The sequence below is a fragment of the Pseudonaja textilis genome, chromosome 2 (genome assembly GCF_049901715.1).
Source record: "Pseudonaja textilis isolate UNSWEBS1 chromosome 2, rPseTex1.2, whole genome shotgun sequence".
Lineage (NCBI taxonomy): Eukaryota > Metazoa > Chordata > Lepidosauria > Squamata > Elapidae > Pseudonaja > Pseudonaja textilis.
In genome coordinates, this window is record NC_141991.1 from 83,432,939 (window position 1) to 83,460,434 (window position 27,496).

Sequence of the window (27,496 nt, forward strand, 5' to 3'; positions counted from 1 at the left end):
ATGCAAGCGCCTCCAATTTGGCGTTAGCGTCGCCCCAGGCATCTTTCAGTCATTAATGGAACGGATACTTCAAGGCCTCCCTGGCGTGGTTCCGTACTTTGATGACATTTTGGTTTCAGCCAGGGACAGACCCCAACTCTTCCACAGAGTCAGAGCGGTATTGGATAGGTTCAGGCAGCATGGCCTCAAACTAAAAAGGGAGAAGTGTGCCATCGCCACTAAGCAGGTGGACTTTCTTGGGTATAAAATAGACGCCTCTGGCATCCACCCAGTGGAATCTAAAGTCAAAGCAATCCACGAGGCACCCACTCCTTCCACCAAGTCAGAATTACAGGCTTTCCTGGGCTTGCTAAACTTCTACGCGTCATTCCTACCCCACAAAGCGTCAGTAGCCGAGCCGTTGCATAGGCTTTTAGACAAAAACACTCCATGGCATTGGGGACCCAAAGAGGAATACGCCTTTAAAGCAGTCAAATCACTGCTCACCTCAGACGCCGTCCTAATATAATTCGACCAGCACCTCCCTCTAGTCTTAGCCGCAGACGCCTCACCTTTCGGGATTGGGGCTGTCTTAAGCCACAGGCTTCCCAATGGCTCCGAAGCTCCAATCGCATTCTTTTCCAGAACCTTTTCACCAACCAAGCGTAATTACAGCCAAATTGACAAAGAAGCCCTAGCCGCCGTCGCTGCGGTAAAAAAATTCCATGAATTTCTTTTTGGTCACAAATTCGAACTTATCACAGATCACAAACCACTGTTGGGGCTACTCTCAGGAGAAAAACAAACACCTCAAGTTTTGTCACCCAGGATGACTAGGTGGACCTTATTCCTGGCGGCTTACTCGTACAAGCTCGTTCACCGCCCAGGAAAAAACCTCAGCCACGCCGACGCCCTCAGCCGCTGCCCGCTGCCAGCCCCCGTGGAGGACCCGGCCCTGATCCATGCCATCTTCAATGTCAGCGAGTTCAGCATTCCAGTCACCGCTGGCGACATCGCCCTCCACTCCAAAAAAGACACAACTATCGCCCAGGTTCTGGACTGGGTACGGAGGGGGTGGCCGGGCACTAACCTTTCAACTGAATTCTCACCGTTTAAAACCCGCCAGCAGGAACTTTCCAGTTTACAGGGCTGCCTGCTATGGGGGACCAGAGTTGTCATCCCAAACCCCCTGCGAACATCCGTCCTGAAGGTGCTACACGAGGGGCACCCTGGCATCGTCCGGATGAAAGCGTTGGCTCGGAGTTACGTCTGGTGGCCAGGCATGGACGACGAGATCGCCAAATGGGTAAGCTCCTGCCGTCCCTGTCAGGAATCTAGGCCAGCACCACCAATCACCACCCCAACCAAATGGGAAAGTGCCAACGCACCATGGTCACGGCTACACATTGACTTGGCCGGGCCATTCCACGGCAAGACCTTCTTGGTGGTCGTGGATTCGTTTTCCAAATGGATCGATGTGGCCCTCCTACTCACGACCACCACCCGAGCAGTTGCCCAGGCTCTGACCCGCTTATTTGTTACACACGGGTTGCCTGACACCATAGTCTCAGACAATGGCCCCCAATTTACATCTACAGAATTCAGTCGATATGTCACCAACCTGGGCATCCGGCACATCCTAACGGCCCCTTTTCATCCCGCTAGCAATGGGTTGGCGGAGAGAGCCGTTAGGTCAGCAAAAGAGGCGTTGGCCAGGTTCAATCAAGAAGACTGGCACTCCAGACTCTCCCGTTTCCTTTTAAGTCAACACTCGACCCCTTGCACAGTTACAAACAAGTCTCCTGCCGAGCTACTAATGGGCAGACGCTTAAGGACAGTGTTAGATAGACTGCATCCCCACTATTGCCCTAACATGCCAATCGGTTCTGACAGTAGGGTCAGAGGTTTTGTATTGCAGGACCAGGTGTTTGTAAGGAAGTACGCCGGCGATCCGCTATGGGTACCAGGGGAGATCGTGGCCATCACCGGTCCAAGATCGTACCGCATTCGGCTGGAGGATGGGCGCATTTGGCGTAGGCATCTGGACCAGATAAGAAGGTGCCTGAGCGGTCATGACAACGCTGACCCATGGACACCATTAACTCTCCAAGTACCACACCAGAATCCGAGCAGGGACCACCAGAGCGGCCAGTCACCACCGGCCGAACCAAGGGAGCGGACGGTAGACCGGGACCGTCCACCAGAGACTCCAGCCTTACCGACCGACTACGCCACCGGGTTGCGGGACAATGACTGTATGACAACCCCTCCCGGAGATCGTGACTGCTCTCTGACACCTAGCGAGGACCCAGAACAATCCTGCTCCCCAGCAGACCCCGTTCCTGGTTCTCCGAACTCTGTGCCACTTAGTGACTCACCGGAAGTGCGCCGATCCGGGCGCCCGCACAGACCACCAGCATATTTAAAGGACTATGCATGCTCGTATCTGGGGGGAAGGGGTGTTATGTCCTTGGGGCTGACACAAGTTCCCAACCAGGTCCGTTCTTACTGCGGGGGCGTTTGCAGCCCCCATTGGCTGGCTCCCTTCGACAGCCGGCTATAAAAGCCGGCTGCTAGGTCGAGCCAGCCGCTGTTCGCTGAGCAGGTCTGCGTGTTAGTATGCAGACGCGACAGCCCCCTTTATTCCCTGAATAAAGCGTGTTCTTGTTAATGCTCTGGTGTGGCCTCCCCTTATTTCGAGTCATAACATTAACCCTCTGGAGTGCTTTCCTATCTGCCACTGTGCAATTGGCAAACCATACAGAGGTGCAGTAAGTTAAGATACTCTCTATGGTGCAGTGGTAGAAGATCACCAGCAGTTTTTCATTTAGTTGTTGTTTTCTGAGAAATCTCAGGTAGTGTAATCTCTGCTGGACCCTTTTGACCAGTGCTGCAATGTGAGCCCCTCAGGTCAGGTCCTCTTTTATGGTAACACCCAGAAACTTAAAACTGGCTACTTGCTCCAGTCCACTTCATTGATAAGCAAGGGCTGGATGTCCAATCTGTTCCTTCTATAGTCCACTATAAGCTCCTTGGTCTTATTGGTGTTGAGGACCACGTTATTGTCTCCACATCACAAAAGCATCCGGCCCAGCTCATCTTGGTAGGCAGACTCATCCCCCCTGGAGATGAGTCCCACCACTGTTGTATCTTCTGCAAATTTAGTAATAGTATTACTAGTGTGAGTGGGAATGAAGTCATGCACATAAAGAGTATAGAGTAAGGGACTCAACACGCAACCCTGTGGTGTACCAGTGTTAAGAATAAGGGCTGAAGAGATATGATTACCTAATCTGACCCTCTATGAGCAGCCAGACTTAATATAACTGAAATCAGAATTCAATAGTGACTACTAAAATGTAATCTTACAAATAATTATGAGCCCCACATTGCCAGTTGATACATTCAATATTCTCAACAATGTAAATAAAATCATATGAAATGAGAATAAGAAAATGAGTGTCAATGCCTTTAGGGACTTCATTTCATTTGGATATTTTATGCATGCTTATTTTTTGTAAGAGCATTTACACTTGTATAATCTTTCTATGGTATTTTAATTGTTTTATGTTTTATGTTGTTAAGAAGATAATATGAATTCTTTCTCTATAGTTTGCATATCTTTTCTTTATTCCTGGATAGTCTGAACTGAAGATACAACAGAATGAATCTGAAATTGTTCTGTTCGCAAAGCACATGCTAGATTAGGGCTGTAAAATGTAGGTGACCATTAGATGGAGGGGCAGAAAACTCTCTGCTGCTATCCGGTGGTCATTTAGATGTTGCAGTCCAGGTGTGGTTCTCTTACATATGATCAAATAGCATTGATTGAATGCCCTTACTTTCCAGCTGTGATAGATCTGGATAGATCCAATATGCACTGGGATCCTAACTAGAGCGTTCTTTGGCATGTTTCTAATAAAGTATTTGTGTTTGCACTTCTTCATATATTTCTCTTGTTGCAACAGCAGAGAAAGCTGTACCAGTTCTTTACTATTTCTCCCTTTAACTTGGCACTATGAACACATATGAGATTATAATACGCACCACTCAATGTTGGCAGAGGAACTATAGGATCTGCAGTCCATTGCCTTTGTAAGGCACCAGAGATTGGCTTTTTATGGACCATCTTGATTTTATATTAAAAACAAAACAACTATTGGGAGGTAATTATAGCCCAGAAAGCATTTTATTCCAGCTGCTGGGTTATATCTACAATGGCAGAAAATAAAAACTCTCCAATAAAGATGAACTATCTAAGCATGAGAAAACACAAGAAGAAACACTGGTGAGTGAAGATGAATAGTTAAAAGATAATTGTGTTAGACAGGAGAGATTCATCATTCTTAACATATCTTCCTAATCTAGGAAAATAATTGGAGACCTTCAGATGTTGATGACCTGCAACTCCCAGCATTCCTTGCCACTTGCCATGCCAGTGGAGGCTCTTGGAAATTGTGGTTCAGCAACATTTATGAGTCACAATTTGCCACCTGCATTCTATTTTCTCATGTTTTTTTTTTTTATTTACACACACTGGAAAGTCAGCACCTGTGTGCAACCTGATTCTGACTGGCTTAATGAGCAATAGCAATAGCAATTTGTCACATATAGTAAATTACCTGTGTTGTACAACCAGCTTGCAAGAAAATGAAAGGCATGTAATTTTCATAAGAGTAGTTTCACATACCCTTTCTCAGTAATCCCACAATAGACATAAAATTACATATGCATTTCATTTCAAATGTGGCCTCTCCTATGTGGAGGATTACAAAGAATGAACTAGAAAAAAAAATCACATTCCATCTCAGGAGCCCTGGTGGTATGTGGTTAGAATGTGTGTGTGTGGTTACAGGTAAACTCTGCCTACAGCCTGGAGTTCAATCCTGACTGGCTCAAGGTTGATTCAGTCTTCCATCCTTCTGAAGTCGATAAAATGAGGGCCTAGATTGTTGGGGGCAAGATGCTGACACAGTAAAATGCTTAGAGAGTGCTGTAAAGCACTATGAATCAGTAAATAAGTTTAAATACTACTGCTATTATTATCTCTTGACTTCAGTCTTAACATGGCCCATGAAATCTCACCAGGAAATGATACTCACATTCTCCAGTTTTCTCTGAAGGTGTTTGTGGGGAGGAAAAAAGAAAGGAAAAAAAGAAAGGAAAGGAAAGAAAAAGAAAGGAAAGAAAAGGAAAAGAAAGAAGGGAGGGAGGGAGGGAGGGAGGGAGAGAGAGAGAGAGAGAGAGAGAGAGAGAAAGAAAGAAAGAAAGAAAGAAAGAAAGAAAGAAAGAAAGAAAGAAAGAAAGAAAGAAAGAAAGAAAGAAAGAAAGAAAGAAAGAAAGAAAGATGCTTTGCCTGTGTTGTTTCTTTTTCTGTGGGCATATTTTGTTCCTTATGAGTCGTTAATAAAATAGCATGCTTAATAGTGTGTTAAATTGCCCCAAACAAGCACATTCTTGATTATCCTAGGCTGCCTTGGTCAAGCTTTGAGAAATAAAAATATTTCATGAGTATGTGTAATCAGAACCCATATATTATACACAACACTGCCTTTCATCTGAACAAATTGTGCAAGTGAGAACTGCATATGTGGATCTGATTGGTATAAATTGTAGGGATAAGACAGATATATGATTTCCATTCCTTTTATTTCAGTTTTTTTACTTTATTTATAACACATGGCATTAGCATTGTTTTGTATTTTGTATTTCAGTATGGTCTAATGGCTAATCAATATAGTATCAATATTATAAGTGTTCTGGCTTCATTAAGCCATTGTTTTGTGAAACTTTACACATGGTATCTCTTTTTTTCTCCACCAAACATTATAGTAAGGTACAAGCATTAAGATTTTGTAATAATGGCACATTTGTTATTAATAACAGGATGTCTATAAAAAGAAAAACTTCAGAAAGCCCACAAAAGGTAAAGCTGGATTTAGCCCCTGCCAATTTTGTTTTCGTTCATCTTTGGTTTATCTACATTTTCCAGCCCATTGGAAATCCCTGGCAAGAAGCAGAAATGATGTTTCTGGGCCACTGAGAAAGAGGCATTTCAAATCTTCTTCCAGAAATCCCTCTGGCTGACAAAGGTGCTTAACAACATGTAGTCACAAAGCTATCTTGCAGGGAGATCAGAAAATATATAGTCTCCGCTCTCCTGATTTTCCCAATATAACACAACACACTGAACACAACAGATCAGCTGTAAATCATAGGAATGGGTGCATTTGGTTCTCTCTCCCCTTAGCTGTAGTCTTGGGGATGGGGGATTGTTATAAAAATAATATGAGCCATTGAATTTATATAATATTCTTTGCCATTGACAACACACCCAAGCCTTTCCCCAGGAACTGAAATAAGCATGAGGATTAAGAATACATGTTTGTATTTCTTCATTTCAAAAGCCTGTGAACACCTGTGAAGTTGAGAGAAAACGGCAGCATGGCCTAGAAATGGCATGTATTATATATGAAATGTTACATGTGAAAAATGAATTTTTTTACAGGTCACATACAGGTAGATGAAATTTTAAAAACTTGACATTTACTTTTCACTGTTTTCTTTCACTCGGGTTTCTTTTATTATCAATTCTTAAGGTTCAACCTTTTTATAGGAACTCTAATAAGAAAAAAGTATTCCTAATTTCTATGCTCTAAACATAACAAAATAAATTTCTTTTTTTATTAGACATTCTAAATACCCATACAAAGGTAACTGCTCAGTGTTCTTACAAAATTAAAAGAATAAAATCTTGGGTGAAATACTGAAGGGTTATATTTAGGCATTGATGGAGAACTGCTCCTCTGCTTCCAGAATCTGATCTTCCACTGACTTTGAGTCTCCATGAGCATCTAAACCATAAAAACAAGATTGATGTTTGGTTTACTTTTATTTTATTCACAATTATATTCCTATAACTGCCTATGAATGCCAAAACATTGAACAGTTGTCTGGATAACTTGAAGAAGTAGTTCAGATTACAGTCATGGTACAGAATGAATTAGAATCAGCATCCTTTATAACAAGGACAAGTAAATCACCAATGCCATCTGCGTCTTGGAACCTCAACAGCATCAGGACTTCACCAAGATAAGACAACAAATGTACACTACAGAATTTACGTCCTCAAATAAAAAGAAAAAAAACAATCAAGCTTCTATCCACACAGTGTAATGCAAGGTCTCCACAGACCCTTCCCCCAACATTATTGTGAAGCTATTTAGCCACACACTTAGCCAAGCAAATAGTTTTTGCCTAATGCTTATCCTATTGACTGACTAAATTCACACAACCCACACAATTCTATGAGAACCTTACAATGTTACTTCACCACTTGAGACCTAAGGAATACACTTAATACAAGGACCAAGACATCACCCCATCTTGGAGCAAGGCACAACTACAGATCACACCATACCCTCAATGCATTAAAAAAATGTTGCATGGACACTCTCAGATGGATGTGACACTAAATTGGATTTGTACAGTGAATACCTTTGCCAACATACTCAAATTACAATTATCATTTGTGAGTTGCTCCTATCCTGGCCTTCTGGTTGTTAAAACTTGGTTTTGCTGGTTGGTTTGGGACCCCAAGGATTGAAAGTACTGGAGATGGTTGGCTGCTGGAGATGATTGACAGGGTAAGACTTCATTCTCATGCTGTCCATGTCCTTGGTACTAGGTGGGTTTTGGGGTTTTGGTTTTTTTTTTTTTCAGTGTTAAAATCTTTATTGTTTTTCTATTTATCTTTTTATGCCCAGAGTTGCCTTATCGAGAAAGTGAGTGGCATATACATTTAATTAATAATTTAAAAAAAAAAAAACTCTCCTCTTTTGTTCAGCATGGCAGAACAAAGTCTCAAACAGAACAATGATTTCATGGCCTCAGCAGGAGGAAAAAGACAATGATTGTCTTCTGGGGGCAGCAGAGCCAATAGAAGTGGCAGAATGCAGAAAAGGGGGAGACTGGCAGGTGGGGGGAGCTGAAGAAGAGACTTACCTTACCAAGTCTCAGTGCTGGGAGGGAACAAGCCAAGAAAATAGAAATAGAATATTCTTTATTGGCCCTGTGTGATTGGGCACACAAGCAATTTGTCATAAGCTCTCAGTGGACATACAAACAAAGTGATAAATCATCAATCATAAGATACTATCATAAACCATAAGATACAATCATAAATCATGAGATACAATCATAAATCATAAGATACCAATAGGAAAAAGAATAGGAAAGATAAGAAGGATAATAGCAATACAGCCTACTAGATGATGTCCTAACAATCACATGGGATCCCGTTAACAAGTAAAAGTGCCATATGCCATCACACTTTACAACTGCATTGCTTAGCTATGGAAATTCTGCTCCCAAGTACCATTATTAACCAAGGATTATTTGTAAGATCAATTTGTAATCAAGGTATTCAATTTAATTTGTAACCTGTGTCTGTACCTTCTTTCACCCTTTCCCCTCACCTCATCCCAATTTAAATTCTACATCAGGTCAGCAAGTAAGGTGAGTTTACTCTACGTCATTTTACTCCACATCATTTTACTCCATCCTTCTGACAAAGTGTGCTGTATGTCACCCAAAAAATATGATTTTTAATAAAATGTGTGAATTTGAAAGAATGATATTTCTATTTATTTTTGGCTACCAAAGACTAGGACAGCTCTCCTCCTGTAATGTCCACAATGCTGTTAGACTTCAAACTTTTTAGAAAGTCTGTTTTGGAGGTATAGAAGCAATCTGCCATGGCTTTCTTTGGAATGAAATGAAGCAATCCAAAAAAATGATTTCTGCCTCAGCACTCATGAGTGAATTGAGTTCACTTATATTTGATTCAATACTTGTGCAGTTATAAACATCTGATAAAGATACATACACCTCCCAAGAAAGTTCTGGAAAGTTAAGCACAAAATTCTGCATGTTGAAGGAAGTCAGAAGCCCTAACCATTGTGGTATTTATAGATATTTAAGAATGTCCACCAGCAAACTTGGTACAATATAAATGCAAAAACGTGTTACACTGGTATGACCCATTCATGACCTAGTCTGCCATCCCTCCTTTTTATTTTTAATGTTCCCATGTGGATGCCACATAGATGGAAATCTGAAAAACAAATTGTAAAATCTATTTTACCATATTCAACAAGATTACATTTTGAAAAAAGAAACAAACCCAATCAAGACTGGAATCACAGCATGTGTGTGATGGAGAATAATCCTTTCCCTCTACTTCATACTCTCAATGAAAATTGTTCTCTATAATTGCAATGTTGTGTGTTACTTTATGTTCTTAAGCCTGCTTTTATATTTATCCTTTTCCCCCCTCTATTCAATCTTGTCTGATTCTTAGAGATTGTATGAGTAAGTCCCTGTAGTTTTCTTGGTAATGGTTTTTCAGAAGTGATTTGCTGTTGCCTCTTTTCTTAGGCTGAAAGAAAATTATTGTTCTAAGGTCACCCAGCTTTGGTTTTATGTCTAAGGCAGGACTAGAACTCCTGGTTTCTGAGCCGTGGTGGTAGAGTGGTTAGAATGCATTATTACAAACTAATTCTGCCCACAGCCAGGAGTTTGATCCTGGCTGGCTCAAGGTTGACTCAGCCTTCCATCCTTCCAATGAGGACCCAGATTGTTGGGGACAATATGCTGATTCTGTAAACCATTTAGAGAAGACTATAAAGCACTGTGAAGCAGCATATAAATCTAAGTGCTATTCTATTTCTAGCCTGATTCTCAAGCACAACACTAAACTAGCTCTTGTTTATCCTCTAGCAGTTTATAAAAGGGTTTGCATTTCCAGTATATTGTCATTTTTTATCTTTCAATTCCGTCACATTTTCCCTCAGAAAAAAAAAACTGATGTGAAAAGTGGCTTTTCCAATATTGGAAAGCAATACAAACGAATATGTGCATTTTTATTACCAGGTCATATTGTCTGGCCTTTCTTTCTAGTCATGGATCATTGCAAGGCTACATATAAGGTACATTTCCCTTTTACTATATTTTAGAAGAAGGAGAAATGAAAATCATCTTCAAACTTTCTTGGCATTCACTCCATTTTTTTTCCCAAGCAGCAACCAGGTACAGGCAATCCCGACCACCTGTTCTTTATGCTAGGCACACAATAGAAGCAAGAAGCCGATCTCAACATTTTCCAAGTAATCAAACGCAATAAGATATGTGTGCCTTCTTGAAAAGATGACACCACAGTGATTTTTTTAACAACAACACACACAAAAAAAACCCAGAATGTATCATATCAGCAGAGGGAAACCAAAAAGAAAGGGCTACAGATGAGAAAATGTACATGTGTGCCAAGTGATTTTCTTTGGATAAAAGGAGGGTGTTTCAATGCAGCTTTGCAAATTATCCAAACAATTGGTCTCTCTCTCTTTTTTGGAGATAAACGTTGGCCTTCGTTCACATGAATGTATTGCAGGAGGAAGGTGACCTCTTCACTGCAATTTGAACCAGTGATTGTCAGTTTGAAAGCCTTGAGTGCTCTGGCATCAGTCTGGATTAATTACTCAGGTTTCTGTCCAAGTCCTTTTCCAAGGTCTTATTACACACAGAGGAGAATGTATCTTACCAATGAAGGGGCTGTGATGCTGGAATGCTTCCTCTAGCTAAACTACAAAGGGAAAGCAAAGAGCAATGCATTACATTTGCCACCTTCAGGCTTCCCATAAAACTGCCTTCGTGATGGTTTAATCTCCCATTGGCCTGTCAGAGCACCTTAGCAACATAACAATTTAAATTCCACATAGCTACTTTTCCTCCTTTCTCCTAAAACCAAGCGATACTGAAGCACCCGCTAACCTTTCCACTGCTCTCTGAGTGTTCGTTACAATCCAATGTTTTCACTATTACAGAACTGTCAAATTCCTCTTCCTTCTCTGCAGATTGCATGTCCCTTGGGTTTTCCAAGACTTTCCGCTGTTGACAAAAGAATAAAGAGGACCAGCACTGATGTAAAAGCGGGAACAGTTCTGTAATAGGATGCCAGCTTAAAAACAGGGAGGTTTCCTCAGCCCCAAAGCAATACTCTTCCTATTTGGATTATCGCTCAGACTAATGCAGAAGTACAGCAGATATCTGAATATTGTTTTAATATATTTGTCAAGGCTGAGATCTATTAAATCGTCCTCCATCAAAGATTGCATAAATGAGAGAATCCAGCTTGTCAGCTATTGAGAGCAAGAAAATAGATCTTTGCAGGTATCCTCTACTTTACAAGAGAAAAAGGGGAGCCAACTAGAAAAGTTAAAGATGTGGTATTGTGAATATAGAAGTCACATAGAAAAGTGGACACAATCTTGTGATTCTTTCTTACCTGCAGAGTGTGGCCTTTATCATGTATCTCTTGATTTTAACTCCCTTACAGAAATCCCAGGAGAGAATTTCCTTGAGGCATCATCTTTTCTTACGAGACATTCCTGAACAACATTTCCTTTTCCTTTGTGTAGTCAGAATTATAGGAGGACAATTACTAACCATATGACTGTTCTTTCTGCCACTTGTTTATTTCCTTGATTATATGCTGTCTCTCAGCATGGTTTATTGTTCCAAATAACACAGAATTTACTAACACCACAGCTCATATTCAGGAGTAAATGCAGCCTGAAATCTACTCTACTCACCATCATCATGAGCCCTTACATACTGTGCAAAAAATCAGGGGAAACACCTCAGTGAGGTTGATGGTGATAATATGTTGTACTACTTTTCAACCCTTCATTGCTTTGGAGATTTAGCATGATTGAATGGATCTGAAAACTAGCAATACAAGGAAACATCAAGCCAGTCATCTGTGGCTCTTTTCTAGCACTCTGTCCTTCTGTTCCCTAAGGAGAATGGGGAGTACGTGAAGAACTGTGATGAATTTCCACCCATTCAACTCTGCCTCCCATTGCATTGCCACTTCTAAAGAAACAGCATAGCACATTAAACAACAACAACAATAAGGTGGAGTTTTTTATTTTATTTTTGTGAGCTGGGAAAAGTACATAAAATGTGTCAATCTACAGTGGATGCTCAGTTTTCACACTGCTAGTTATTGTTCTTCTCCTGCATCAGTACCGAAACATGATAAAAGGAGGGTTACAAATTGGATGTTCATATACTGTACATCTCTGCGCTCTGGTGCTCTCATTATGGGAAGCATCCTTGGTGTCTTTGCTGCCATGCTCTTGTATTCAACATTATTCATTATGCCTGTCTTCAGATCTGAGTTCTGAAGAAAGTCAAGAAGCAAGTTTTCCCTTCATTGGGGCTAATGGCATCATTCACTTCCCAGGGTAGTCATACACAAATACAGACTGTGCTTTTTTTGTCCCCAGGCCAATGTAGTTGTGTTATCTGAATTCATATCTGCAAAAAGATGAATAATATATGTAGAGTCAAGTTATCATCAACCTGAGCTACCAATCCCTCCCCCCACCCCCAGTGTAAATATATTATTGGTCTTTTCTGGCTCTCTCTTTTGGATAGTGCAATTCCACCCCCAAAAAAGTTTTTAAATTATGTCTTACAGAGATGCTGAGAAGTGCTGCTAATAACAGGCATATTTCAATTTTCCTTTTTCTTCCCCATCAAGCTAATGCATCCAAAGTGCTGCCGGTATTTTGTATAAATTACCTTGCTCAGTAAGAACTTAAACTGGAGCCTCTACTTAATTAGAGCCATTTAAGTACTATCTCTTTCCAACAGCTTATTTAGATTTTGAATGGAAAACAAAAATGACTGCAAAACATATAGAGTTGAATTGCAGAGAGACAGACAGAGAGAATACTAATCTTAGTCAAAATAATGTGCGTTGCTTTTTTAACAGCAAACCAAATCAATGGCACGTCTATGCAGAGCAGGGTCCGACCTCTCCCAAACCAGGTTGCATCAGACCTTCAGTCTTCTCCATTTCAGCCAGCTTCAAAACCCTGAGAGCAAGTATGAACTATTATGAAGCAATAAGTTTTCTTACCAACTAATCAATAGAAGAGGAAGGAGGGACAGACAGGGAGAAGCAATCCTGCTGTGAATGAACCATTACTTCTATTAAAACTTTATATTAGCTATGATGCTCAAAGGGTAGTATGGCAATGATTTTACTAGTTCCACTTCACAAATTATAGGTTACACAGTGGCACATGTGTGTTTATGTGTGTGTGGAGGGAAGAGAGGAATATCTCATTTCAACCTAGAAGCAAGGACGCGAGGGAGGAAATAACAAAACTGCTTGTGTAAGAAGGGAAAATCAAATTAGACACTTTTTACAGGAATTGTAAAATTGACTAGAAATCCTCTTACAGGAGTAAAAGAGCATCCACTAAGTACATTGCCGTTATTCCCCCCCAACACACAAACACCTCCAGTTAAGTTTCTCAAACTGAGGAAGAACTTGTTTGTGGTCAAAAATTAGGAATACAGAGAACAAGATTACAGAAAATAAATTTCAATAAATGTAAAAAAGTTAAAGTAGGTTATTCTCAAGCCCCAGAATTGTAAACAAAAAGTTCAGCTTCGCTCTAGTTTCAGAGAAATCAACATGGAGACAGAAAACTGCCAATTCACTAGAGCTGGATTTAAGCATGGGGGAGTCTCAAAATTTCAGATTTTTAAAATGTTGGTGTAGTTTTATTATTGTTTCATATATGAAAATAGGGTTCACATATCTTTCATTCCTTATGACATGTTTTCTTTCTCCATATACCTACACCTTTGTTCGAGAAGGCCCTTTCCCAAAAGCATGGATTTGTTGTGCATTGTGGTGGGAATTCTTGACAAGTTCAATTGTTGCACACATTTATTATCTGCCAGCACTTCCTAAATCTAATCTCTTCAGTTCCTCATAATTTAGGGAATAGCTATGTCTAATTCCAGCCTTACAACGCAACATAGTCCTACATGGGACAAGCCCAGAACCACTGCTGAAGCTGTCCAAAGAGTTGAAGCCCATAGTAGTATCTTTTATTTCAGTGAAAAAGTGAAAGATAAATTTCATAGACAGGCCTAACAACATCCTTTCTTTGAAACAGTTCTCTGTTCCAGTTTTTTCAATCACTTCCAGTAGGCTCCTTCTATGAAAATATATGCTAGCAAAAACTACCATTCCTGCTACACACCGAGAACTAAATACTGACAAACCAAGCATTCTGTCATGTTGTGGTATTTTATTTTGATTTGATTTGATTTGATTTGATTTGTCAATCGCTTACAAGATACAGGTATAAGAATAAAGATAGTTTTGAATACATGAGATAGATACTTATAAGAAAAATAAAAAACAATAGGACAGGAACAGTAGGCACTATTGGTGCGCTTATGCAGGCCCCCTACAGGCCTCTTAGGAAGCGGGTGAGGTCAATAGTAGACAGTCTAAAGTTAAAGGTTTGGGGGTTTGGGGAAGAAACCACAGAGTCAGATAGAGTATTCCAAACATTGACCACTCTGTTGCTGAAGACATATTTTCTGCAGTCAAGTTTGGTGCAGTTAACCTTGCGTTTGTATCTATTGTGTGCTCTTGTATTGTTATGATTGAAGCTGAAGTATTCATTTGCAGGTAGGACATTGCAATGTATGATTTTATATAGTATATTTAGATCGGACCGGAGGCGGCATAGTTCTAGGTTTTCTAGGTCTAGAGTTTTAAGTCTGGTGGCATAAGGTATTCTGCAACGAGTAGAGGAATGGAGAACTCTTCTTGTGAAATATTTCTGGACTTTTTCACTTGTGTTAATATCAGATATATGATATGGGTTCCAGGCTGATGAGCTGTATTCAAGTATAGGTCTAGCAAATGTTTTGTATGTTCTAGTTAGTAGTGTGATATTACCAGAGAAGAAGCTATGTAGGATTAGATTAAATACTCTTAATGCCTTTTTGGCTATGTAAGTTACAATGGGCTCCAGCACTTAGATCATTTGAGATGAGTACTCCAACGTCCTTGACAAAGTTTGGATCCTCAACAAGGTCTTGACTATTTAGCTTGTATTTTATTTTCTGATTTTTTCCACCAATATGTAAGACAGAGCATTTATTTGTTGAGATTTGAAGTTGCCATTTGATTGACTATTCTGATACATAGTCAAGGTCTCTTTGGAGGGTAGTAGTATTGTCTGTGGTGTTGAATAGCTTTACATCATCAGCAAAGAGAACAAACTTGCTCTTAATATGATCACAGAGGTCATTTATGTAGAGTATGAAGAGAGTTGGTCCTAAAACACTACCTTGGGAGACACCACTGTTGACAGGTACAGAATTTGATAGGACACTCCAATTTTGACCATTTGTTATCTGTTTGACAGGAATGTTTCTATCCAGTTATGTAGGTGTCCAGAGATACCATAAGATGTTAGTTTTAGGAGTAGTTTGGCATGTACCACTGAATCTATTGCATCTATTGCTTTGCCCTGATCGAGTTGTGTAGTCCATATGTTTTTGCAGTGTAAGAGTTGCAGATTACAGGATAGTTTTTTTCTGAAACCAAATTGTTTATTAGAGAGTAGGTTGTTTGTCTCTAAGTGGAGGATAATGGATTGGTTAATAATTGATGCTTTTGATAGAAAGCACCAAGGGCAGAGAAGGCAACTTTAACAGCTCTCTATCCTGCATTGATGAAGTATGTAAAATGGAGCCTGTCCACAGGATACAAAATATAGCTGCCTCAAAGGCAAGTTAACAACATTAACATTAGGGTATTATTCCAAACACATTCTCACCTTGGCTTTATCCCTCCTACTGAGCTTGTTTTGTAATTGTCAATAACTAGAACATATCCAGATGTGTCAGTGTCAAACACCTACAGTCCAACAAACTTTGGGGGAAAGGGGTAGAATAGTTGGCCTTTTCAAGACAAGTGACAAGTTTTAGTGATTTTCACATTAGCAATCCATCCCAACTGAAAATGAAGGAACTGGAACATTAAGCTATGCCAAATAGCCCCAATTCTTTTCTTTTCTGCTGTTTCTGCTATTAAGAGCAGAAAAGCATCAAAAGGCCAGGTATTGATTTGGCAACACAAAAATGCATTGGCCATTAGGGCCAGTAGCTCCAGGAACACCATTATGCTACAGAATTGATTATGCCAGAGAGAAGAACAGAGGAGAGGCGTGGAGGAGAGGAGAGGAGAGGGAGAAAAGTCATAATGGGATTAATAATAAGAATGGAGGACAGAAAAAATAGATCAGTAATTAGAACATTTAATAGTAAAGAAGCTTCAGCTTTTACTGTAGCATAGATTCCATTATGTGGTACTATCTGGAAGACCTCCAGGTATCTAATTGACCCAATCAAAATTTAGAAAACTGAGGGTTATTTCTCTGAGCCATATATCTGCCAACAACTTGATAGATGGATGCCGAGACAGAGAAGTAATGGACAATTAATCCTTAACCATTTCTTTGATCGTTAGCAGCTGCTCTTGCTTAGTGCCAACAATAAAACTAAAAAGGCAACATTTCTTAGTATTCTGTGCTTTCTGTACAGCAGAGATGCTGAGCTGAAGTTTGCACATTTTGTTTTTAGGAAAACTCTTGCGAGCATAGCGATAATATACTACAATTTATCCAAGCCAGATGGGAACCAGGGCTGCATTTCTCTACAAATATTCTGAGAAGACTTGATGTCTAAATAATGACCAAGATGAAGAAAAAAACACATTTCTCCCATGATTTAGCATGAGGAAACACAAGAGGAAGTGCCTTTTTTACTTCATAATACTGGAAAATAAGTATTTTATAAGGATGGGAAATATGTCAAATTTCAAAAAAGGAAATTGCTGCAGAGAGTTTTAAGTAATATTCCTTCAAAATTATATTCTTTAGGTGACTGCAATATTGTTATTTTAGGAAAGAAAATGATGGGATTCATAGCAAATATAGTCCAATGGCAAATTCCAGACACATAAGTTTAGAACAGGCTTGTCCAACCTGCGGCCAAAGGGCCGCAAGCGGCCCAGGTCACCTTGTAATGCGACCCAGTGCCCACCCCAACTTTCGTGCCAGAGCCAGTGAGGAGGAGGAGGAGAAGCAGGCGCGAGGCAGCGCGAGGCGAGCGCCAGGCCAAGCAGCAACAGAAAAAGCAGGCACCGTCAGAGCGCCACCTCCTGCTGTTGCCACCACCGCCATCGCCGCCGCTTCTGCCCCCGCCGCTTCTGCCCCCGCTGCCACTTCTGCCCCTGCCGTTGCTGCCACTTCTGCCCCCGACGCCTCCGCTTCTGCCCCCACCACCACTGCTGCTTCTGCCCCTGCCGCCACTGCCCCCGCCGCTGCTTCTGCTCCCGCCGCTGCTGCTGCTTCTGCCTTCCAGTCCTGCCTCATCCAGCCGGGCCATTTGCAGGAGGAGAGGTAGGCGCGAGGCGGGCGAGCTTTCTCCCTCCCCCCGCAAAATTTGGCTGGAAAATAAACCGTGATAAAAAAACCGTGATAAAAAAACTGTGATTAAAAAATAAATAATTTTTAATAAATAATTAATAATAAAAACATCTCACTAACTTCATTTCCAAATAAATTTAATATGTTAACTATGTTTTCTATGGTTTTTTTGGATGATCAGGTATTGTTACTGTTATTTTATTTTATGTGCAGCCCAAACCAAATTTTCATCTTCTAATGTGGCCCAGGGAAGGTGAAAGGTTGGACACCCCTGGTTTAGAAGGTTTATGAAAAGGGAAAGGGTATTCATTAGGAATTGTGTTTTTTGTCTTGGTGAGTATTATAGAACTTACTAGTAGAAGGAATGAACACAATGGTTATTTCCATAAAATAAATCCAATAGTAAGTGAAGAGAGATAATTATTTTTAGCTGAGAAAAGATCATTAAATAATTGTTAAGGAAGAGAAAGTGGTGGCAAGACACAGAGCCATGGGACTGGATAGCAAAGCAAAGAATTTCTCTCCACCCCTATCTTTCCCTCATTCAAACATGTGCTTGAGTCCATCAATGCTGGTGTAAATCAAAGAACATTTTAACTTGAAGGGATAGATGATAACCTCTGATCTCAGGTAAGCTTCCTTTTTACTAGAAGTTTTGCAAAGGTACTAAAGAGATTGCATTGGTGGGTAGGGTGTGATCACAACTCTTTCCAAAGTTCTCAAGGAACAGTGAGATAATTTGGATTTCTGTTTTTCTCTAAAGCTTTATTTCTAAACACCTCTTTCACCAGAAAAAAAGAGAATTCCAAATTATCTCACTTGAAGTCATGAGTGGGACTGGATCAAATGTTCACCCTTAATATATACTGTAACATACTGTTTCATTCTGTACCATGTGTACAGTTATAGGCTTCAAGCCTAGATATTCATGCATAGACAGAGAGATGATTACAGACAGGAACCATGCAAATCTTTGCTAATGTCAATTCTCTGCCAGCAATTTTAATTCATTCAGTGCATCTAGAGGTCTGTACTTGCCTGAATTATTTGATATCGCTTAAATATTGGATGACCTTGTCTTGACAGATGTTTGGCAGGGCCTATTGATCTCCACTCTAATCCTGTTGTAAAACATTTTGTTTCCTGTTCAAAGACACCTTTTATGTATAATGGTAAATCAGCAAAAATTTTGACCATTTTTTTCGGACCTAGTCTATGTCAAATGCAAGCATAATTGGTACATCACACTAAGCCAAAATCAAACATTCCACGTGATGGCTTAGTATTACATCTAAGGAAAGCCGTTGGATACTAATCTTTTATCACTGAGAAAAGGAAGGATGTGACACTCAGAGATGTATCAGAGTCCATGATTAAGAGTTCATTAAGATACTCATGCCTATCTGGCAAACAATTCTGGATGTCGTATTTTCACTAACTTTTGGAGAATACTTGATGATTTACCTACTTTTGAATAAGGATGGTCTACCAAAAAGGGGGTTTTTCAGACATAGTAATCTGTGTAGTAGGACTGTACATCTACTTCAAATGACATCCAAATATTATATTGGGGTTTTCTAGAGGAATGTCTATGTTAGAAACATGCCGGGCCTTTATTGGAAAGTCCAGGGTAAAGAAGATAGAAAGCTCACACGTTTAAGTGTCTTTGAAGGGTGTAATTTTTAACATTTACCCCCCTGGCTAATGGTTTAATTACATAAGCTTTTCCAGAGTTACACCTAAAACAGAAGCAAAATTGTTCTGTGATTGTATATCTTCTAAAATACTCATTTCCACAGGATTTGGAGTTTTTCACTGAAATGTTTGGGGAAGGATAATGGAGGAACGTATCAAGAGTTCTTCTAATATCTTCAGCACTCATTTCTGAGTGTTGAAAGAAAGTGAAAGTGAAAGTGATTCTTTGGCTTTGCAGTGATGACCTTATTTGAATCCTGTTAAGTATGGTCGGTGGGTCCCATTGAGAGACGAGGCTCAAGTAGTGAACAACAGCTCTTTATTATGGAGGCAGATTCTGAGACGAAACAGCCTAGCCGCGGCAGCCCTTTTTATAGAGCTGGCTGCGGCTAGGCAGCCTATGACAGTCTTTTGAGCTTGCCGTGCTTGGTTTTACCCAATCACGGCAAACCCCATATGAACCAATCAGGCATGCTTATATCGTCCAATCACGGCCTGGCTCTTCCGGACCAATAGGAATGCAGGTCTACAAGCCTGCTAGTATGGAACACCCCTCCCCTCTTGGTTCTGTCCAGGGAGCGAGGTAACGTAGTCACGCAAGTAGGCGGGTCTTCGTAGCTGCCTACTTGACTTGCGCGGTTCATAATGTCTCTGGTCGTTGTCAGGTTCGGATGGGCTCCGCGTCGCTCTCAAGCTTCTCGATGGAACCTCCTGGAAGGGTGAGCCAGGCCTATAGCTGCGACTCCCACCTGGTGACTCCGGGTTGGTTGAGTCGTTCGCTCTGCTGCTCCTGCCTGGGCTCTCTGGACTGGTAGAGCTTGTCCAGCTGCTGCTTCCAGGCAAAGTACCCATCTGCCATGGTTCTCTGCTGGCTGGTAAGTATTGTTGGTTTAATGTTTGGTCTTTATTTAATGTGTGTGGGGGGGTGTTCTGCTTGTGCAGGTGTCAGTTCTTTTTCAGAGTTTGAGGTTCCCCCCCCTCTGATTTCTTGGTTAGAGTCTGTGAGGGGAAGGGTGGCAAGCCTGGACCTAAGCTGGTCAATATGTCATTTCCAACACCTACCATCAGTGGTTTCGAGGCAGTAGGAGTGAGGGCCCGTGATTTGGGTGATTTTTGCAGGGAGCCATAGTGGGTCCCCTGTAAAGTTTTTGGCAAAGACAGTGTCACCTATTTTGAAGGCGCGGTGCTTGCTGCTGGAACCAAGGGGTTTCTCCGGGGTGTAAGCAGGGTGCAGGCGATCCAGAGATGACCAGAGTCTTCTGCCCATCAGCAATTCTGCTGGGCTTTTGTTTGTAGTGCTGTTTGGTGTGATGTGTTGTAATAGGAGCATTTTGGTGACTTTTTCGTGGATGTTGCCATGCTCCATTTTTTGAAGAGTTTTTTTTTTTTTTTTTTTTGTAAATTGAACCATGCGTTCAGCTCTGCCATTCACCGCCGGGTGAGCTGGTGATGTCAATGCATGTCGGATGCTGCGATCTGCCAAGTATTGCTCAAAAGCCAATGCAGTAAACTGGGGTCCATTGTCAGATACTATCACATCTGGCAGACCATGCATGGCGAAAAGTTTATTTAATTTCTTGATGACAGCTTCCGTGGTGATAGATTTCATTTTGTTCACTTCGAGCCAATTCGAATAAGCATCAACAGTTATTAAGAAGGTATGTCCCTTGGTTGGCCCTGCAAAGTCAATATGGATGCGCGACCAAGGGCCTCTGGGTGTCTCCCATTCTAAAGGTGGGGCTTTTGGGGGAGCCGAGTGAGTCTCTTGGCATCTGTTACAAGCGGCGACCCAGGTTTCAATTTGTTTGTCCATGCCTGGCCACCAAGCGTAGCTCTTGGCCAGGGCTTTCATATGTACAATGCCTGGGTGCCCCTCGTGTAGCAATTCTAAAACTTTTTTCTGTAATGTTTCCAGTATTATCACCCGGTCTCCCCACAAAACGCAACCCCTTTTTGAGAAGAGTTCAGTTTGTCAGTTTTTAAATGGCTTAAAGAGTTCGTTTTGCTCGCTGTCAGGCCAGCCCCTCTCCATCCAGCTGAAAACTCGCGCCAAGCATTTGTCCTTCCTTGTTTCATGGGCAATGTCTTGCGTGGTCAATGGTGGCATGGATAACGTTTCTATTTGCAAAATTGGTAATGTGGGTGCTGGGTCATCTTGCATGTCTGGTAAGGGGGAGCGGCTTAAAGCATCGGCGTGTGAGATAGTCTTGCCTGGGCGATGTATTAATTGGTAATTATAAGCGGCAAGAAATTCAGACCATCTTGTCATTCTAGGTGACAGGATGTGTGGAGTGGGTTTGTTACCCACCAAAATGCCAAGCAGGGGTTTATGGTCCATAATAATTGAAAATGTCCTACCATAAATGTATTCATGGAATCGTTTTACTGCTGAGACGATGGCGAGGGCTTCTTTGTCCAGCTGGCTGTAGTTCCTCTCCAGCTTGGAGAGGGTTCTGGAAAAAAAATGCAACGGGAGCCTCTGTTCCATTTGGCAAAGTGTGGCTTAAGATTGCACCAACACCAAAAGGTGATGCGTCGCATGTAACAGTCAGTGGTAGGGTTTCGTTGTATTGAATGAGGACTGCATCTGAAGTCAAAAGGTTTTTTATTTGTTGAAAAGCGTGTTCCTCTCACCGTCCCCATATCCAGGAAGCCTTTTTATCGAGGAGTCTGTGCAAGGGTTCCGCGACAGTCGCTCTCTGGGGTAGGAAAATATTATAGAAATTAATGAGTCCAAGGAAAGCTTGGAGGTCCGTTTTGTTTTTTGGTCTGGGGGCTTCTTTGATGGCTTTTAATTTTTTGTTGGTAGGGTGAATTCCCTGTTTGTCAAGGAGGTATCTGAGGAATTCAACCCATTCGGTACATAATTGGCACTTCTCTTTTTTTACTTTGAGGCCGGAGTCTTTAAATTTTTGAAGGACTGCCCTGAGTCGTTTTTCCAATTGTTTCTTATTGGGGGCTGCTACTAAAACGTTGTTGAAATAGGGTACGACTCCTTTAATTCCATGCAGCAGTCTTTCCATTAGGCTCTGGAAAACCCCCGGTGCAACGCTGACTCCAAATTGGAGTCGGTTGCATTTAAATGCCCCTCGATGTGTCACGATAGTTTGAGCCTCAGCGGTTTCAGCATCAACTGGCAGTTGTTGATAGGCTTGTGCCAGGTTGAGCTTTGCAAAGATTCTGCCACCCCCCAGTGAGTGTAGGAGATGCTGGACTACCGGCACGGGGTAGGCACTCTGCTGCAAGGCATGGTTGAGGGTGGCCTTGTAGTCTCCACAAATTCTCAGGGAGCCATCTGGTTTGATGGGGGTGACAATTGGTGTTTCCCATCGGGCATGGTCGATAGGTTCTAATACGCCTTGCGCTGTGAGCTTATTTAATTGCTCATCTATTTTCGGCTTGAGTGCAAATGGCACTTGGCGTGGTTTGAGGTGGATGGGAGCGATGTCAGGGCTAATATTAAAGGAGATTGGGGACCCCTTGTACTTGCCTAGGGTGTCATCAAAGACCTCCTGGAAGTCTTGTACGAGCGTTGCTTCCCAGTCTTCTTCATCTGTGTGGTTGATGCCTGCCATCTCGATCCCCAGGGGTGCGAACCATTGCAACCCGAGTAGGCTGGGGCAGTCCTTGTCAACAATTGTGAATGGTAGGATGCTGGTATGGTTTTTAAAAGAAATCTTGAAGTGTCCTGTACCAGCAACTGGGATGCAGTTCCCTTGATAGTCTCTTAAAATCAGTTTCTGGTCGTTTAGTTCTTCGCGGCGTATGGTGGGTATCAGGCATTTTATGGTCTGCCAAGATACCATAGAGAGGTAGGAGCCAGAGTCTACTTCCATGGTGCATGGTTGGTTTTCGATGGCGACCTTAACATGTATCTTCCGTGCGTCTATTGATGAAGTGTGGCCAATGATAACTGTTTGGTGCATTTCTTCCCTTCTTGGTGCATCTATGAACTTCTTAGTTTGATTATCCTGGCTCCATCTGTTGTCAGTCGAGCGGTCCTGGTTTTTGGTGGGGGTGCCATCTAGTCTTCTCGGGCTGTTTCCTCATTGCTGGGGGCTGAAATTTCTTTTGTTGCGGCATACTTTGGTGATATGCCCTCGCTTCTCGCAAAAACGGCAAACAGTGTCCAGGAATTTGCATTCGGAATGCGGGTGATTTCCTCTGCAGCCGGCACATTGGTATCTTGACTTACGACCACGCCGGTCTTGCCGTTCATCATCTGACTGAAGTCTGTGAATTTCTTCCTCTTCGCTGTCAGAAGGGGATTCGATGTTGCCATGGTGGGTGGAGGCTGCGAGTTTTTCTGTTGCGGTGGTTGTCTCGCCGGTTGAATGGCGGTCAGTTCCATTTGAATGCTGCATTCGTGCCACTGGCTTACAGGTGGCTTCAGCTGTGGTGGCTTCGGCTATGGCGTCGGTGAGGGAGATGTCCCCTTTGGCCATTAACCTGCTTTGAAGCATCAGGTCTTTCAGGCTGAGGATGACCCGGTCACGAATGGCCTCGTCCAGGTTAGCGAATCCGTACAGACCCCCTAGGTCCCTCAGGTCGGCTACAAACTCACCGATGCTCTCACCCTCACGCTGGTCTCGCTGATAGAAATCGTGCCTTCGGATGAGCGTTGGCAAGGCTGGAGCGTAGTGGTTCCGGAGGATGGGAGCTAGGGTGTCCCAATCCATTGTCTTGACATCTGCGGGCTTCGCTAGTGCCTTGGCCATTTTAAAAACAGCGGGCCCGCAATGCATTAAGAAGACTACTCGCTTCTTCCTGCCGGTAGCATCTTTTAAGTTATTGGATTCCAAAAACATTTGGAAGCAATCAATGTAGGACTCCCAGTCCTCGCTGGCTGGGTTGAATGGTGCGGGCGGCGCGGTGCTGCCGGCCATTTCGCTGGTCGCCTTAGCGCTGTTTGCCACGTCCTAATCAACCTTGTTGTCTTGGAATCCCATCCTCGTCACCAGTGTTAAGTATGGTCGGTGGGTCCCATTGAGAGACGAGGCTCAAGTAGTGAACAACAGCTCTTTATTATGGAGGCAGATTCTGAGACGAAACAGCCTAGCCGCGGCAGCCCTTTTTATAGAGCTGGCTGCGGCTAGGCAGCCTATGACAGTCTTTTGAGAGACCAGTCAGGAATGCTTATATCATCCAATCACGGCCCGGCTCTTCCGGACCAATAGGAATGCAGGTCTACAAGCCTGCTAGTATGGAACAAATCCCAGTTTATTGTTTCTGATTCCTTTCTTTCCAATTCTTGCTTGCTATTATTATTTGTATCTGGTTTGAGTGTGAGTTTTCTTCTCATCCACCCACTATTGTGGCTTTCTGGGTGTTTAAATTAGCATTTAATATTTGTAGATTTTATGTCTCATACCATACTCTGCGGATACCTCTAAACTCAAATGGTTTATTTGCCCTTAGAAGCAGACCAGATGGAACAGTGGTTCCACCTGAACCTTCCTGGCAACATATTTCTGAAAAGATCATATAAAGATGTGTCCTTTATCTATGGTCCTTCCCAAATAACATTTTGGATTAATTTCTATATTATATTTTAAATTTTAGTACAGTTTCTTACTTTCTATTGTTCTCCATTTTATTTTATTTTTATTTAGTTTAGTAAGAATCAGAGAAGTTGCATAGAGTTGTTTTTGTTACATATTACCCTATGATATTAATCCAAGGTTGCATATTTGTTGAATATCATTTGGCCACAAAGGAATAGCATGTGAAACTTTTGAGCTTATCACAGGATGAGAAGAATGATTCTTGAGAAGAAGATCATGTTCCTGAGCCTTATATCTTCACTAATAATCATTCAGGAGAAAATCTTCTTAAGAAGCAGGAAAAGGAAAGTAGGACTTCCATTAGTCCTTCTTGGTAGCTTTTTCTGCCAAAGTTCTTGTTTTGGTTTTACTGTAAGATACAACTCCAACTGTGATTTATAAACTGTTGCTTGTGGTGGTGGGTTTCACATTTTTTTTACTACCGGTTCTGTGGGCGTGGCTTGGTGGGCATGGCAGGGGAAGGATACTGTAAAATCTCCAGTCAGAGGTGGTATTTGCCGGTTCTCCGGACTACTCAAAATTTACGCTACCGGTTCTTCAGAACTGGTCAGAACCTGCTGAATACCACCTCTGGTTGCTTGGCATAGTTTTCTGAACCAAGCCAGGATAGCTCATTCAAGAGACTATGATGAAAATAAATCAATATAAGTGGACACAGGAGGAACTGAAAAAAAAGATATTGAGCCACGTAAGAAGAAATATTTTTAAAAATCAGTTATGGAGCCAGAGCGGAAAGATTATTTGAGGGAGTGGGGGAAAATATGCAGACATGAATTTGATAGTCACACTTAATTAGACCTAGTAGTAGAATCAATCAGATACGTTTTTATAGCTGAAACAAAAGATTGATAATTTAGCTCCAATTTCTGGCACTAAGTTAGCATAAGTTAGCCTTCTTTTGGGCTAGGAGTTTTCTTCTGTTAGCAAATGCAGACTTTATCCTACTTAGTGTTGGCATAAATTCCTCATAAGATTCCCACTGCCTTCAATCAGAATTCCCCTGACCCTTGAAGATGTGTTAATCAGAAACACATAAAAGTTGTAACAGTCTTGAACTCATTTCAGCTCACATGAGGTTCCTTAAATCACTCAAGCCAGAAGGCTGACTCCCCATACCTCCAAACTGACCTTTGGGAAATTCAAGATCAACAGTGTAATATGTGGATCAAAATAAAATACAGCAGTGGCACAGAAAGTATTTCATCACGAAGTTGCTTTCATTCTGATATGAAATTCATGAATAAGATTTGCAACCCAGCCCCACCCCACAAGTTCTATTTTGCTCTGGATTTCATTTCAAGCAGAAAAAGAGCACCCAGGTCTTCCATATGCAGGTGAAAACTGATAAACAAGGATCAGCTAGCCTATGTATTCATCCTTTGCACTGTTTGTGGCAGGTGTGCAATGCAGAGACAGAACAAAATTGAAAGGTAACACACTTCTTTCCTGAGAAAAAAAATCTGCTACAATACAATTGGGCCAGTTATGATACAATTGGGCCAGTTATGATAGCTATGGGGAAACATCCTTTCCCTAAATAAAGGCAGAATCTCTGGAGCAAAAATCTAACATTAGGATCAGTCACTCAACTCGGGTATTTTAGTACATAAGCTTGGCACACATTTACAAGTAATAATGAAAATATTCAGAAACTTTCAGTGATGAAATGGTAGATTGAAGACAGCTCTGTGAAAACTAAGCCAATGATGACAGCAGAAAGAAGAGCTGGTGAATAGACGTTCAATAATTCCTCTCCAGGCAAAGAGGGGCCTTGAGATTGCCCACAAGTGCTCCAGATCAGGGGTCCCCAACCTCTAGGCCACTAGTGGGCTGCAACCCGTTCAGAAATAGGCCACATTAATGGTAGTGAGTGTGCATGCACATGCGCAGCTCTAGTTGCATAAACAACATGCACGCGCCCACCATCCCCTCTCTCCCCACCCTCTAGGCTGCTAAGTTGGAAAGATTGGGGACTGCTGCTGCGGACAGTTGCCTTTCATAAGGAGTCTGCAAGACAGATTTAGACAAGAGAAGGAAATAACCTTTTTGTTCAAACTGTGATCAGCACCTTTGAAAGGCCACTGAATTCACAATCTTCCTTTTCTAATCACTCTCTAAAATTGCTTGTTAACTGCTATTCAGCTATTAGGAACTTTTGGATGAACAAGTTTTATAGCACCAGGTGAGCTTCCTCCAATCATTAGCAAAAAAAGGTTTAAAATACAAGTTTAAGGACTTAATATCTTGGAATAAACAGCAAAAAAAAAAAAAAGATTAAAACTTTGATTTTAGAAAATTATAAATGGACTAAGGATCCAAATAAATTTGAAAATTTGGGAGATTATAAAGAATCTTTCCCATGGAAAATGCTTTAGTTCTTATTTTTTTAAAAGAAGACATAGTAAGATAAAACTTTAAAAATTGGCCATTAAGAAGAAACTCAAGAAACTAAAGATTACAATTAAAGGAAAAGGACATTGAACTTTGACTTACTAAACAGAGTGAAGCAAAATATTTTAACATATTGGAGGATATTTTTTGTGCAATGGATTCATATGTTAATTTTAAGAGTATCCATTTCTATAGATTGGGTTTGCAAGATATGAAAAGGAATACATTTTATCTAATGAGATTCAGATTGATCTGAAAGTTTCAAAAATACAAAAATGAAACAGACAAACACATGTGTGCAAGCTCTTTTTAAATCTATTGTCTTATACACTATCATTTATGTTCTCTACATTATATTTTACTATATTCTATGCCCGTGGTGGCGAACCTATGGCACACGTGCCGGAAGTGGCACACAGAGCCATTATTGCCGGCAAACGAGCCCTCACCCAGAAAAGGTCTACTGTGCATGCACATGCACCGCCCATCTGC

General features: G+C 41.5%; 1 protein-coding gene across 2 annotated transcripts in view; it reads right to left on the bottom strand.

Moving 5' to 3' along the window:
* Window positions 1-11,953: 11,953 nt before the first annotated feature.
* Window positions 11,954-27,496, bottom strand: part of PRELID2 (PRELI domain containing 2) — a 107,320-nt gene continuing 91,777 nt past the window's right edge. For both annotated transcript variants that reach the window (XM_087924487.1, XM_087924483.1), the window contains exon 7: window positions 11,954-12,357. In XM_087924487.1, coding sequence (XP_087780613.1) covers window positions 12,352-12,357 — 6 coding nt within the window. In that variant the 3' untranslated portion in view covers window positions 11,954-12,351. The remainder of the gene's footprint in view (window positions 12,358-27,496) is intronic.